We start from the raw sequence: 16012 nt of genomic DNA, 5'->3' as shown, positions 1-16012 counted from the left end.
CCAGTAAATGATCAGTCATCATAGTTATGATGAAGCAGATAAACACATTTATGCAAATATATATACAGTATGAGAAATAAATACAGTAACACAAAGTGCTAATTATGTTTGATGAAGTAATTTGACAACATCCACTAATTACACATCTATTCAAATCTACATATTCATGTCTTTCGTCAAATACCGCTTTTAATCAATAGAAAAGAACACTCACTCATTTACTAACCGTTCTGTGGGTGCCATTGAGAAAGATCTTCTCAATATGGTCATAATAGGCGTCACACCAGTACATAGTGCTGGAGCTGTGGTCAACAGTAAGACCATTGGGCCACAGCATGTTTGAAGTCACAAAGACCTGCCGATGGGATCCATCCATCCATGCTTTCTCTATTCGTCCAATACTGTCATTCACGTCATCCTCCTCCCAGTCTGTCCAGTACATCCAGCTGTTAACCAGAACATAAATAAACAACTGAGTGGTGCTAAGGGGTACATAACTGAAGTATACGACTTTAATAAGGTTAGTCACACAGAGGCTCATGAAGCACCAAGATCCCCTGAGAACCACTCCATTCCCCTATGTGACCATGCCATGTTGACCAGAGCTTGGACAAGTGACTAGTAAAACTGCACCTGATCTGTCCTGGCTAGTCTTTGTGGCTTGACATTTGTTAATCCACAACAGCGAGCTAGCTTGCCAACTGGCTAGTTAGCTCACGTCATGGTTAGCCCTTGTAGGCCGGGACGGCACTCATACGACGCATGGATATGTATCTCAAGGAAAGGTGAACATTGGATGAAATGTGAGGTGTGTGACATGTTCCCTCTTGTCAAGGAGGAGAACTTTGTCAATGTTTTTAAGCGTGAAAGGTTCACACAGAGCTTTGACTTCAGGGGTATACTATCGTCAATCAACTCAAAGAAATCAAGGCCTTGAAGGAACGCAAAAAGAAAGGAACGAAGGAACGCTGAAAGAAACCTCCAAGCTACTGTACATGAGGCTTTAGATTAGCATGATTCAATGAAGCTGTCCTCCTCAGCTGTTGGGATATTGACGTCCCACTAAAGTGCCCTTTTGAGTGGCAAAAATGCCCTTTTGAGTGGCAAAATGAGAGGACGTGCCCTATTGGTGACCCTCCAATGGTCTAAACTTGACCATGTGCCCCCACAGTTGAAAAACGTCGCACTAAAGTGCCCTTTTGAGTGGCAAAATTAGAGGATGTGCCCTATTGGCTGCCCTTCCAATCGTCTAAACTTGACCATGTGCACTGATGGGGTCCCATGGCCCGGGGACTACAGCTGGAAATTAGCCATGTAGGCTAAAGCTGCTCCATTTACTGTTGTTACAGTTAATTAATGGGGACTGTCCACGACATCATAAACTAATAAACTAAACTAAACTAAACATGTTGTGCAGTAGGTGCCCTTTTTTTCTTTTCGCCCCTGCCCTTCAAACAGCCTGAGTCCACCACTGACCACCACAGTGGTATGGGATGCCACTATGGTGACGGCCCCAGTTGCTGGAGATTCCACAGAGAACCCTTTCCCACCCCTATCCTGAATTGGTGCCTCTGATTGCCCCTTGACCTCCTCCTGCTTGACCCACAATCCATTGGAGCAAGAGTGGAGGAGGGTTAGGTGGGGAGACAACCACGGGCGCCCGCTGCCACTACCTTCTCCCCCGGAACTACACTTATCTAACCGTTCAAGGGCCCGAAATCTCCACCAACATAAGATACAACTACATCTACTGATTGGGGACTCCGTAGATAGGGGAATGGCCCTATCTTATCCTGCACTCTGCACTACAGCGGTGTACTGCTGCCCCGGCTCTAATATCTTCACAATAAATGCCTGTCTCCCTTTCCATTTTGGTGAACTTTACCGACATTATTACCATCATCCTTCATGTGGACTCAAATAACACTGCCTTTGGCCAGTCGGAAGTTTTAAAGGAATATTTTCAAACTATTTTTTACAGGCTGCAGGCCACCTCAGGGAACATTGTTACAGTATCTCTGGCCTTTTCCCCACTGTACAAACAGACGTGGAATTGGTACATTTTGCAACCTATTTTGCTTCAACAGTTGGTGGAAGGATGCGTGTGAAACTGAGGATCCTAGATAACTTTGATCTTTTCTGGGAGTGCCCTGCCTTTACAATTGTACGGGTGCTCGGATGCTCTCTAAAAATATGGTGAGGCAAAGACTTGCACTTCTCACCTGTATCTCTCATGCTTCTGTAAAGAAGAAATCTGTAATCTGTGTTAGAGGCTTTGATTCTACCTGTTGTTTCTCATTACAGGACTGACTATCATAGACGTTTGAGTAAAAACTGCTTTAACCTTGTTCTCATAGTTACTAAGGCAAGGCGAGTTTATTTGTATAGCACATTTCATATAACAGGGGAAATTCAATACAACCTAAACCTGCTGTTATGTAGACATTTCCACACTTAGCTAGTGCTTAATCCTGTAGCTAGGCTTTTAACAAAAGGTAAAAAGAAAGAGCATTACACCAATCCTCTTATACAATGATCGCGTTCAATCACTTCACAAGACTGCTTCTTATAGAATTGCTTTTTCCCAAAAAAGTGTGCAGTTAATTATGCAGTTAATTATACTGCTTTATCAACACCCATTTGTTGAGTTCCTGTGTTCCTCTTTGAACATAACGTATGTTTTTATCCCCCCATTTGCTAGTCATTATTCTTATTCTTATTATTGTATTCTTATTCTTATTCTTATTATTCTTATTCTTATTGTATTATCATGTATTATCATTATCCCCATTGCAACATCAACCAGTCCTCTTATCTGTCAGTACAAACACTGCCCAACACTTTCCTTCTTTAGGTTTGAAATGTTGATAAAGATTGTTGTTTTGATCTCTCGCCTTATCTGATGCCTGGCAGAGATCTGGCCTGAACCATAAACAGAGAGGAAAAAGAATGTCTGTTTTAGAGTGTCTGACCTGATGAATAATGGAAGCCACACAGGAGACTGTTACGCCAGACAGTGCCTGCTGTCTACTTTAAATGAACACCCAGGCACAAGGCAACAACAAATGGCATCAACACCCAAGTGTTAATCCCAGGGATTATCAAGTGAACAAAGACAGAAGGGGCACCCATCAGAAATATGAGGAGATATGAGATATGAAGGGGGAGACTGGGAATACAAATACACCGGAGGGAGGGATGCCTCCCACCCACATACCAGGGGAAGCAGACATCGGAGGACAGGCTCATTGTAATGCATGGAATGAAATGAGAAATGGGATCAAGCAGACATGTTTGATGGAATGTGAGTTGGTATCATACCGTTCCTAATTCCATTCCATGCATTACAATGAGCCAGGCCTTCTACCTCCACCAGCCTCCCCTGCCACATACAGTAATGTACCATAGGGAAACGGATGTGCACTTATTTCATGTGCACTTGGGGCTTTAAAACAAAGAAGAACAAGATTACGCCTCTAAAGAAGATCCTGAATTGCCTTAATGTATTATGCACTGTATAACACACTAACCTGTGCAGAGGGTCCACCACAATTGCTCTCGGGTGAGACATATCTCCCTCTATAAGAGTTGTCCTGGATTGTGCAGCCTTTTCCAACCTGGCCACACTGATTGTTTTCCTATAACCGTCATTTGTCCAATACAAGTTGTTCCCTATCCAATCCACTGAAATGCCTTCCACATTATCGAGGTCTAGGGAGTGATGAAACAATGAGAAAATTAGATACAGAGTTGCGGTTATCCCCTCTTGATCATTCCCACGGTAGTGTAATCTATCACTGTCTCTGGGTTCCCATTAATGTAATTTCAACCCCAAAGCATTCTCCTCCAACAGATTCATCACATGCAAACACCAGAAAAACAACAGACATGCAAATAATGCTGCTTACACAAATACACTGGGGAATTAAACATTGACCTAATTCAGGGATGTAGCTTCAACACATTTTCAAAGTGTGATAGAATATATCAGGTGATTAATTACAGTGCTAAGGTGTAAGGCATGCAGTGCAAGGTGCTTCTTCAATTTCAGGAATATTTACAGGCAACGTTACAGTTTGTTGACTAAAAAAGACTGAATGCACTGACCATCTTTGAGGATTGTTTCTTTATTGGACCCGTCAAGTTTCTGACGGCCAATCAAAAAGCTGGTGGTGTCGGCAAAGTAAATGTGACTTGTCTCAGCGTGGAAGTCGATAGCCCGTGGGTTTACCAGACCCTCGATGTGTACCATGTGCTCAGCCCCTAACTTGCTATTCAAGTCCAGCCCTCGGATGACACCGGGTCTCCCTTTCCCATAGAACAGGAAGACCTCATTCATGGGCTCTGCAGAGGGAAGATAAACAAACAAACCACCAATTTAATTAATCAACGTATTAAGTGTTTCTCTACTCACCACAGACAATTCGACTGTTTGACTAAATGTTTTAGATGTTAGCGAACTTAGTTAATTACATAATGTTTTATTTAAACAAGAGTTAGTTAGTTAGTTCCGCTGATCAGGTGTTATCAGATCAATCATCCCTAGCTGCAAAACAGTCTGTGTCTTCCTGAGACAAAACTAAGCTAAAGGTATTGGGCAGACCAAAACAGGGTTTTCATGTTGGAGCTGTCGTGAGGAACTGTCTGAGTGGGTTTAGATTGACTAGAATGCTCATTAGACCCAACAGTGGAATACAGCAAAGAAAACGCATGCATCAAAAGGCAGTTTCGGTGCCACGATTTAGCTCCCTACAGTAGCGTTCAGCACTGAGGAATGCTCAACGTGTAGGGTAATAGTCTTTCCTGCAGAGTTTGCTCTACATATGGCACCAGAGAGAGAGAGAGAGAGAGAGAGAGAGAGAGATTGCCTTGCTCAGACGTCCTATTATTCTATTATTCTATTCTATTATTATATGACTCTCTCCCCTTATTGTTTCTTTTATAACTATTGACATTAATTTTTCTCTTGTTGCTGCAATGTCGAGGAACCGAAGTCTAAGGATTTTACTCTCTTATACTTGTATAATGGGATGTAACAATAAACTTGATTCTGACTCTGATATTCTAATGACGGTACAGACCCAGCACATCCGCCGTGGTGACTAAGATGTCTGGCTGGCCAATTCAATCACACCACAAATGCCATGCAAAGCTGCAGAGGTGGTTGGCATAATTAACATACTGTAGGGGGGAAGCCTGGCATCTCAGGGGCATCTGGTTCAAAGGTCAAATCAGATCCACCACAGACACTGGACCCCAGTGAGAATAAAGTGTATATATCACAGTGTAAATATCACTCTTATTGCTATCAATCTGATTTACAGATTAGCCCTCCACCTGTCAGTCAATGTAGATTCCCAATAGTATTCATATGATATGAGGCATTAACATAACAGAATGATATGTGAGAAAGACTATACGGCATGTTTGCTATATGAGAGGCATTATCTGGTGGTCATGTCACCATAAAAATACCTTTGTATCTTGGCTCACGGGGCAAGTGACCAACATAGTGGTCTATATGTTACGGTACATGTGGGAATACGGTACATGTGGGAAAACTAGGGTTAGGGTTAGGTGCTAGGGTGCTAGGGTTAAGGTTAGGGTTAGGGTTAGGGGTAGGGTTAGGGTTAGGGTTAGGGTTAAGGTTAGGGTTAGACATGCCAGCATGTACCAAGTAACCCTAGCACCTAACCCTAACCCTAGTTTTCCCACATGTACCGTATTCCCACATGTACCGTAACATATACACTGACAACGATGCTGTGACAGTCCCCACTGGATTACTCACTGAATCCATTGCATTGCAATGTTTTGGCTTGACTATTGAGTGTGTCATTGATTTTCAATAACATTGACATTTATAAAAGATTTTCAGAATAGAAGTCAGAACATTTTTATTGTTTGCCGACTTGTTCCCGCTTTCACCAGCTGCTGTCACAAATGAACTTACTTTTGCAGGATTTTCCATCACTTCCCAGTGAGAAGCCTGTCCGGCAACGGCAAGATCTGGATTTGTAACTTCCGCTGAGCAGGCACATGTGGGAGCATCCTCCCTTCTTCCCAGACAGATCTGTCTCACACGCATGACTCCGAACTTCAGAGAGAAGAAATAAAGATAGGTAAATACCAATACCAACATGCATGCATGGATGCACACACGCACAGACAGCTACCTTGCCTGGAAATTGACATCATTTGATTTTGTGTACCTTTTAGTTGAGTGAGTTTGTGATAAACTCGTATCCCCTTAGAATTTTCCATGGAGGATACATCATGAACGTCTGTGATGTTAAACCTATTTATCAGCAAAATGTCCACTTGAGTTCCCATGGAGGTCTCAGAGCAGGTGGCAAACAAATAATCTTCAAAGAGTGATAATCCATTCAGGTACAAGGCCTAGGATATAGAGCCACATTGACAAGAAAAAGGAGTCAGACTCTAAAGACCAATGATGCAGTTAATTCAGTTCACCTTAATCCATAAGAAAACACACATTTGCATGCTCATTCTAATCCCTCTGAAATAGTTGTAGCTTTCTTTCTTTTTTTTTGGGGGGGGGGGGGGGGGGCTTAAAGAAGTGTGTTACATTTGGTGTATTATTATTATTATTATTATTATTATTATTATTATTACTATTATTATTATTATAAATGATAGACATTTGATGTATTATTATTATAAATGATAGACATTTTATGTATTATTATTATTATTATTATTATTATAAATGATAGACATTTGATGTATTCTTATTATAAATGATAGACATTTGATGTATTCTTATTATAAATGAGACATTTGATGCATTCTTATTATAAATGATAGACATTTGATGTATTCTTATTATAAATGATAGACATTCGATGTATTATCATTAAATGAATGCTACAAATTCAGATTTATTTATTTGGATTCCTTCAGTAAGGAATGTACTTACGGAGCTTCCTTGGAAAACAATGTGTCGATTCTTCCCATTGTAATCCACAACTGAGATGTACTCCCAGTAGGTGTCGGCCCAGTAAACTAGCCTCCTAATCAAGTCCAGGGTCAGGGCTGTGGGCTGCTCTATCCTGTGCTCCACAATCCTGCTTCTGTTGGATCCGTCCATGTTGCACTGCTCCACTCTGGCTGGACCTCCATAGTCAGTGAAGAACAGTTTCCTGAAAAGCAAGTCGTGAGCTTAGAATTTCTAAAAAGGTTCTATCTCCGTTTAGGGCAGTTCAGAGATATTGAGCGTCAAAGTTTTTGCATTCCATTATGTTTTATGAGATGGAACCTTTGTATTTTATGAATTACTAACTCAAAAATGTCAACATTTTAAAAATAACACCACACAGGCATTAATAAACACCTAATGGATCAGATTAAAACTGATCTCAAAACTAAATTTTTACAAAAATGGAGATAGAACCTTACAATTATAACGTCACGAAGTGGCCACTGCATTCATTGCACCTTTGCACTATCACTGTAATTATTGCTGCAAATTGCATTACGACTTTCACTGTATTGCTATGGTTATTATTCAGTCATTACTGCTGCTACTTACACTACACCCTTATGCACTACTACTGACACACTTTTTTATTACTCTATTATAATATAATATTATTGTATTACTGATTGTTGATTGTTGTCGACTGTTGTTGAGCGAGGAGGAAGATCCCAAAGCATGTCACTATGTCTATTACGGTCTCCGATGTACAATGACCAATCCAATTTGATTTGATTTGAAGTTGAACGGTAGGTCTTTAGTCAGGCAAATGTGAGTGACTAAACACAAAAATCATAACATTATCATGAGCTAACAGAAATATTGAAGAGAGGTGAGAGGCTACTTCACAGCCCAGTCGCATTCAGAGTACACAAGCAAGCAATCACAAGCAGATTGGTCATTTTCATTCAGCCTTATTTGAATGTTTGTTCCAGGTAAGTAATTAAATAAATCAATGCATCCTTTTACAAGTCTCTCCTTGATGGAGTCATCCAAATACCCCACATCAATTACTCTTTTCAGCATTGAGCCTCAGAGAATTAGTCTGCCTGCGGTGTTCACCTTCACTTGCCATTTGTCTTTGCTAAGATCTAATGTGAATAAACCTTTGGAAGTCAAGTACCTCTACCACTTGATACTTCTAGTATCAACCAACACAAATCAAACCTGACTATCATTCATTTGATATTCCAAATGAATTCCCCCCCCCAACGTTTAATAAGTTACAATGATGAGTGTTGAATCAATTGTTGACGTCCTGTCTTCTTTTCATACTATTTGTTTCATTTGTCTGACAACTTCCACATCTATAATGGAACACATTGTTCCAGGAATATTACCTCTTCACTTTGATGCTGTCAGAGCAGCTTTGTTGCATGTAATGAGCGAGCAAGGCAGGATAACACATTCCTCTAATACTACTGACATCCAAGGTGCCACTTAATCCAAACAAGTCATAGCACTTGAGGAATACGATTGAATTGAAGATGTACCGTACTTTGGCAGAGAAAATAGTCTCATTAGAAATGGCTCAGCAGCTCAACATCGCAAGATGGAGGTTGACTGAAATTGAGCTGTCAAATATTTAAGATCTAGCCAGTTTCATCTGATATTGAAAAAAGATAACTTTCTGGCAACGTATAGAAAGTGCTGTTTGATGCTGCTATAAGTTAAGGGAGCAAGGGTGTAAAGGCCAGTTCACACAGAATCCATACATCTGTCATCTGTCCTTGCAGGTCCATGGAAAGAATTCACTGAAGTGGATGAAAGCACGGATGTGGACCGCGCACGTTGGCAAAGCACACAGAGAGGGTGTGCGTTCACTTTGTAAATGTAGGTCCCAGGTCTATTTTCAGAGCTTGACATACTTCACGGAAGTCAGGAAAATCAATAAATGTCTCAATGTAATTTTGGTTAATTTTAAGCATCAGAGGTTCAACATGGCGATAGAGGGAATGTGACAGCTAGCCTACTTTGTTTTGGGTGGTTAATATGCAGACGTCTAGCATTAGTTGATCGTGTGTTCGGTAACATTACATTCATGCTGAATATTCAGTGAATACATTAATGATATTCTTCCTTCTTCTAGTACTACGACTGCTAATGGCCCCTGGCCTGAGCATAGATTACTTTCTCCTGCTATGACTGCTGGATAGATGATTCTCTTACTTACTCTGAAAGTCGCTTTGGATAAAGGCGTCTGCTAAATGCCAAAAGTGTAAAAGTAAATGTATATTACAGCACCCAGCTGGTCGGCACACTCTGTTTTATTTCAGGTGTTTTTAAGCATTAAACATTTGTCATCAGAGACAGATAAGGTTATACTTACCCAACTAATGGGTCCAGAGCAATTCCACTGGGATTCTGAAGGTCACGATCAACAATTGTGACACAGGTGTCATCTTGTTCATTGCAGACAAATATTCTGTCACTTACTCTGTCCACAAAATAAATGTTTCCTGTGAGCCAGTCTATGGAAATATGTTCCACATCTGCAACCAAATCAAAAGAGACATGTCACATTCACAATGTGACAAGATATAACTGTTGTGCTACAGAAGTAATAACCAATCCCTCACTGGACATAATATTTCTGCATCTTTGGAAATAAATCTAATTTGGAACACATATCACCTAGAGATGTGGTATCTCAGGATAATGTGGAAATACACACAAAGAAATATGTGTGTGTGTGTGTGTGTGTGTGTGTGTGTGTGTGTGTGTGTGTGTGTGTGTGTGTGTGTGTGTGTGTTGGGTGTTGCTGTGTGTAGGTACAGTATGTGTGTGTAAATATGCTATATTATGATGAACCAAATTCATTGCTAACTCTAAAAATACACATAACAGTATCGTATCCGTGGAGAATGGAAACATACTCTCAAGATCCTCTCCTGTTCTGACTCGCCGCAGCTGTGAAAATCCTTTCAATTTGGTTATCATTACACACCAAAGCTGACTGCTAGAGTTTGTGGAGGAGAGCCAATAAAGCGATTCTTCCTTGTGATTGAAATCCAATGTGCGAATCCCATTAGTATCAAATGACTTTAGGTTTGAGATGGATGATCCGTTAAGATGGAGGGCCGTGATACGTTCTGCATTGGCTATCAGCAGTATAGCTTGTCTATCACCAGGATCTAGACCAGAGGAGAGAGAGAAGAGTGAAGGATGTTCCGAATGATTAAGACAAAATGCAAAACAAAACCACTCCACAGAAACCTCCAAACTGTGTGTGGCACTTAATGCTAATGTTCAGTCACTTTTAGGGCACATTATTATTGTACTCTTTCAAAGGGATACAACTGTAAATTCTGCTGGACAGTAAACCGTGTCCATCTTAATCAGTGGCCTAGCAGACATCAGAGGCTAAAAGCATGTGAAATATAAGGAGTGCTTTTTACCCAGGCAAACTGTGATGGATGCCCTGAGAAAGTTAAACTCACAAGGTACTAATGCAAGTAATACATCAGGGGATCTTCTCTAAAGCCCCAATTAAGGTTATCTATTTTCTCTGAGCTATTGGGACATCTTATTTTCTACACTGCATAGATTGTAAATGTAGCACATTGACAAAACATCTCCCTATTTGACCACAAAATCAATTTTAAGATTAAATACTGTATATTATCAAGAGATTAAGTGCCCCAATGTGCTTACACTAAAGAGTGCTGTGCACCACTAAAACCATGTGCAAAGACTGTTTTGGTAGTTTGTGACAGCAGCTGGTGAAACCAGGAACAAGTCGCCAACTGACGGACCGTTCTGTCTTTTATTCCGAAAAATGAAAATATTTTTTTTTCAAGAAATAAAAGATTTGTTGAAAATCAATGACACACTCGTTAGTCAAGCCAAAACATTGCAATGCAATGGATTCGGTGAGTAATCCCCACTAGTACCTAGTTAGTGTAGAGTAGTGGGGATTACTCACTGAATCCATTACATTGACATGTTTTGGCTTGACTAGCGAGTGTTTCATTGATTTGAAATGTATTTATTTGTTGCACAAAACTAGGGCTTTATCACTAGACTAAGACGTTACCCAGAAAATATGAAATAATAGATATAATATAATTATGAGACTTGTTGCAGCCCAGTCCTTATTTCTCCACAGACTGTAGAAATGGATGCTGAGGGAACCCTCTGCCACCTCATATCTCTGTACTGAAACTGCAGAACCAACTTAGCAACCAGGCCCACTAAAAACTGAAGCAAATTGGGACCCTGGGCTGGGAAAACATGATTTGCCATCGTTTACTTCTTGTAACAATATAATATGCGGGGCGCTTAGTGGTGTAGTACACTAATGCGCATACTGTATAATTGTAATCGTAATCCTTTGATTCTGGCCATCAACATATCCTGCATGTCATCCTCCCTCTCTCTCACCCATCCTTCCTGTCAATCTCTACTGTCTCTATCCCAATAAAGCAGAAATGCCTTAAAAACATATTACAATAATAATAATATTAATCATCATCATCATCATCATCATAATAATATGCATAGAAGCCATATTATGACACATCATCTTACCATCCTTGGCCTTGCAGGACCTTCTGTTGTATAGCGAGTACCCATCCATGCAGCTGCATCTGTATGACCCATGAGTGTTCATGCACGTTTGACTGCATGTGCCATACACCGTACACTCATCATGATCTACAGTAAGAGAGGCAGGGATCTGTTACAAATAAAGTGCATTCCAACATGACCTTCATACTGTACATAAAGCTGACTTAGTGTGGCCTCATAGTGACACCTATACGACACACATAGCGTGTGCACAACACATGTAGCAAAAGTGTGCGCAGACATCCTCACAAAACAATACATTATGATATGCTGACTTTCATATCTGAGTTCTACAAAGACAATCAAGTGAGTTTGAGATACAGAGACATTAAACTCGAATATAGACTGCAATTATGCTCACACCTCATCACACTCAGACAGAATACCAGCGGGTGAAGGAGGAAAGAGCGGTGGTGGAAAAGAACATCTCTGAAAAAGATGAGGGAGACATCTCACTATGGGACTATGCACAGCCTTGCTTACTCTATTTACTGAAACCCTATTGAATCACGCCGCGAACAGGTCGGGAGCGCTTTGCATGGCTGACTCCGCCACAGCCCAGGTTATTATATGCACAGTGCGCCCATTTCATCAAGTCCCTGCTCAAATAAGGGAGTTGTCAAGGTCGTGCGTAAAGAAGGTGTGCTATCTCTCGCCCGCCAAGGTCGCCCTGGCCAATGTGGGGCAATCAGGAGAAAAGAAAGACTCCTGTGCGACTGTGATGCCTCCACATCTCCTGGATGACATCTGGGTGGAGTAGTCATTCCCGCGCTAGGCACACTGCGTAGACAGACACACGTCTGTGCCAATGCGGAGAGGGATCCAGGCAGCGGCATCTTCCTCTAAGACGGTGGCAGGGCGTGTACACGCGAGTGCCTTGCGTTTGACTAGAATCCGCAATTAAAGGGTTGACAACACCATGTTTTGCACTATATCACTATTTGCACTCCTGGTTAGATGCTAAACTGCATTTCGTAGTCTGCAATGACAATAAAGGCACTAGTACTTGTACTCTGCAATGACAATAACGTTTAATCTAATCTATATAATCAAATCTAAGAGTGCTATGACCCATTGTTGGAAATCTTATATAAAAACAACGGCAAGTGGTCGTAAACTACCACAATCAAGGAGGCCATGAGCCCAAGTAGCCTCAGGTGCATCCAGTATGAGACTGTCATGGTTGGGCAAGACATTGACTAAAAGCCTTGAGCCGAGACCAGAGTCAAGCTGACAACGTTTATCCTTTGGGTCGGTGTGAGTGAGCTTCTGGAACGATTTGTCCTAGAGCCTAGGACAAGCAGGTGCGACTCCAGGAGCACACGCACCAGATGGGCTTGCAATTAAGTGAGTGAAGAGTGAAAAGTATGAAATGGCCACTCTGTGTATGAGCTTTCATAAGCTGGGCTGTGGAAGGGTCAGCCACGCAAATCACTCCCAGCCTGTTCCAGGCACAAGGCTTCAGCGAACAGGAGACGCAAGGCTGCACATAACGTAGGGAGATGTCGAACCAAGCGGATTGAAAGAGAACCTGACAGTAACATTTGTAGGCCATCCCTACCTCTGCAGGCTCGCCCGTCCTCCTCTACCTCAAAACCATCTGCACAGTAGCAGAACGTCCCATTTCTTGTCTTGACACAGCCATAGTGACACAACAACTCTTGGCATTTTGGCTGGAGCTCTGAAAGGTAAAGGCAAATACACAAACACAGTATCACATTATAGCAACCATCACCGAGTTGCTGCAGTAGAAATGTCCTTTCTTTACCGTCATCCTGAGGAAATGATCAGCACTCTGAATCACCTGAACGTCTAAACGAGGACATTAGAACACCACTTAGGCCTACTTCATCTTCTTTTTTTTATGTATACCATTGGATGTGAAAGATTTAGCGGCTGTCTCCAAAACTTAATTGCAGTTTAAAATCTATTTATGTTGACATGTCTCAGGATGAGACACCACCTCAAGGTCGCTGTCAATAGAATGCATTACCCTGAAATTTAGGGACCATTGCATGAAATTCATTACCTCAACTGCTCTAACTGCTGTAATCATACACATTATTCAAAACAAATTATTCAGAAAGCTGCCCAAGGCTGGCTGCCTGCATCTCTCAACCACCTACTCTATTTATTGATTCCAAGAATTGGTTTTGAAAAGAAATTGTGGTCTAAAGGCTTGTAAAACATAGTTCAGGTTCAAATTCCACATGGATTTACAGGCATTTAAACTTGGAAGTGCTGTTAATATGCAGCCCACACACACACACACGCATGCGCATACGCACACGCACACACACACACACACACACACACACACACACACACACACACACACACCAGAGACATAGATGATGTAGAAGATGTTACCATGGGCGTCAGCAGCTTTTTGAATGTGGGGGGGACACTTATTTTTTTGGGGGTCTGGGGGTCCTCCCCCCGAAATTTTTTAAATAGTAGATTCAATTTCCTGCATTCTGGTGCGTTTTACACCCAAAATAATCTCCCTCTTTCTTTGTTTTTCCTTGGAGCTGGCATGGTCTGCAATTACTGACTACTATTATGTTTTGGTTTAACTCACAGAGGCCTGACACTGACACTTGGGTACTTTATTAAATATGAAGATTCAAAAAGAATCAAAGAGTGAATTAGAAAAGAATGAGGTAACTTTGAGTCAACAAATTGAATAAAAAGTTATGAGGAAACATAAAACATGTACCTAGGCTACTCAGAGCCTATTACAATCAAACTTAGCCCTCTTCAGTGCATTGCAGAACATACAACTATAACAAAAAAAATAATCAAAGAGTGAATTAGAAAAGAATGAGGTAACTTTGAGTCAACAAATTGAAAAAAAAGTTATGAGGAAACATAAAATATGTACCTAGGCTACTCAGAGCCTATTACAATCAAACTTAGCCCTCTTCAGTGCATTGCAGAACATTCAACTATAACTCAATACAACCTGTTAAAGACTTGCTTTTACTCCATTCTTTCCCCAAAATTTCAAAGATTCCCCTTTTTTGTCCTTTCATTAAATGTTCCATATCTCCTCCTATAATCATATTTCTCCTCTATTATCTGTACCATGCATACAGCAGGATTTCTACAATTAGAACATAAGACATCATACAAAGGCTCCAAAAGTGTGACCTCTTTTGTCATTTGCAGACACAAATGACTGGCAAATTGTCAAGTTTGTCAAGATGCTCTTGGTGGATGTGGCAAACAGCCACATTGTTCAAGCGCTTTTGAGACATTGAAGAGCGCAGCCACGTCTTGAGCCTTCTTAACCCTTGTGTGGTGTTCGGGTCAACCTGACCCGTTTTCAATTTTTACTTAAAGAGAAATGGTACAAGAATACATTTTATCAATCTGAAACTCCATGGCCTTGGCTCATTTTATATGAAAAACAAAAAACAAAAATCTTTTTTTTTTTTTACACATCCTACAATACCCCAACACATTTATGTCCTTCATAAGGTGTTCGGGTCATTTTGACCCGGATACACAGAGACACAGAAACATACACACACTCACACTGACACTCACTCACTCACTCACACACCTCTGCTCTGTCTTTCCCGTGCCGAGAAGCCGTCTGCTCTCGCACTCTTTACCCTTTGAAATGCAACATTGTATAATAATAATAAAGAATAATGTTGTACTGGACTCCTCACACCTGCACAAGAAGCCGTCTGCTCTGGCTTTCCCGCGCCGAGAAGCTGTCTGCTCTCGCACTTTTTACCCTTTGAATTGCAATGTTGTAAAAACATTTATAATAACATTGTACTGCACCTGCACATCATGGGAGGGATAAAAGAGAGAAATAGCTCTCCATCCCAGTGTATAGGTCATTTCAACTACAATCCTCCACCAGCAACATGAAGAAAAGATTCAGTGTTCAGAGGGCCGTGGAGATACTATTTGAAGAGAGTGAGCAACATAGTGAAGTTGAAGGGGGGGAGGATGTTTCAGATGAGGATAATGTAGAAATTAATTCAGAGTATTCTGATTCTGAAAGTGAATTTGGAGATGAGTTTCACTCTGAGCATGCAGCAGAAGGATCCCCACAGCCAGCCACTGGAAGAGCCCCACAGCCAGCCTATGGAAGAGCCCCACAGCCAGCCACTGCAGGAGCCCCACAGCCAGCCACTGCAGGAACCCCACAGCCAGCCACTGGAAGAGCCCCGCAGCCAGCCACTGGAAGAGCCCCGCAGCCAGCCACTGGAAGAGCCCCACAGCCAGCCACTGGAAGAGCCCCACAGCCAGCCACTGGAAGAGCCCCACTGGAGACAGGGAGAGCAATTTTTAGAGCCACAATGTCTCTGAAGAGCTTCCATATCTACTCGAGGGTCATCAGGTTTGATGACCGGGAATCAAGACCTGTTAGACGGCGTAGGGACAAGTTGGCTGCAATCCGCACGGTGTGGGACAAGTGGGTGG

The 16012-nt window shown here is 41.5% G+C and overlaps 1 protein-coding gene across 1 annotated transcript in view; it reads right to left on the bottom strand.

The window, feature by feature from the left end:
• Positions 1-16012, bottom strand: part of LOC308154042 (low-density lipoprotein receptor-related protein 1B-like) — a gene marked incomplete at both ends in the record, with an annotated part of 157449 nt that overhangs the window by 118113 nt on the left and 23324 nt on the right. The window contains 10 exons of the mRNA XM_080527222.1: positions 227-446; positions 3531-3711; positions 4108-4344; positions 5954-6097; positions 6213-6399; positions 6941-7163; positions 9327-9489; positions 9874-10131; positions 11528-11653; positions 13128-13247. Coding sequence (XP_080383348.1) covers positions 227-446; positions 3531-3711; positions 4108-4344; positions 5954-6097; positions 6213-6399; positions 6941-7163; positions 9327-9489; positions 9874-10131; positions 11528-11653; positions 13128-13247 — 1859 coding nt within the window. The remainder of the gene's footprint in view (positions 1-226; positions 447-3530; positions 3712-4107; positions 4345-5953; positions 6098-6212; positions 6400-6940; positions 7164-9326; positions 9490-9873; positions 10132-11527; positions 11654-13127; positions 13248-16012) is intronic.

The sequence above is a fragment of the Nansenia antarctica genome, assembly GCF_963989245.1.
Source record: "Nansenia antarctica genome assembly, chromosome: 3".
In the NCBI taxonomy this organism is placed as follows: domain Eukaryota; kingdom Metazoa; phylum Chordata; class Actinopteri; order Argentiniformes; family Microstomatidae; genus Nansenia; species Nansenia antarctica.
This window is presented reverse-complemented; position numbering and strand designations above follow the sequence as displayed.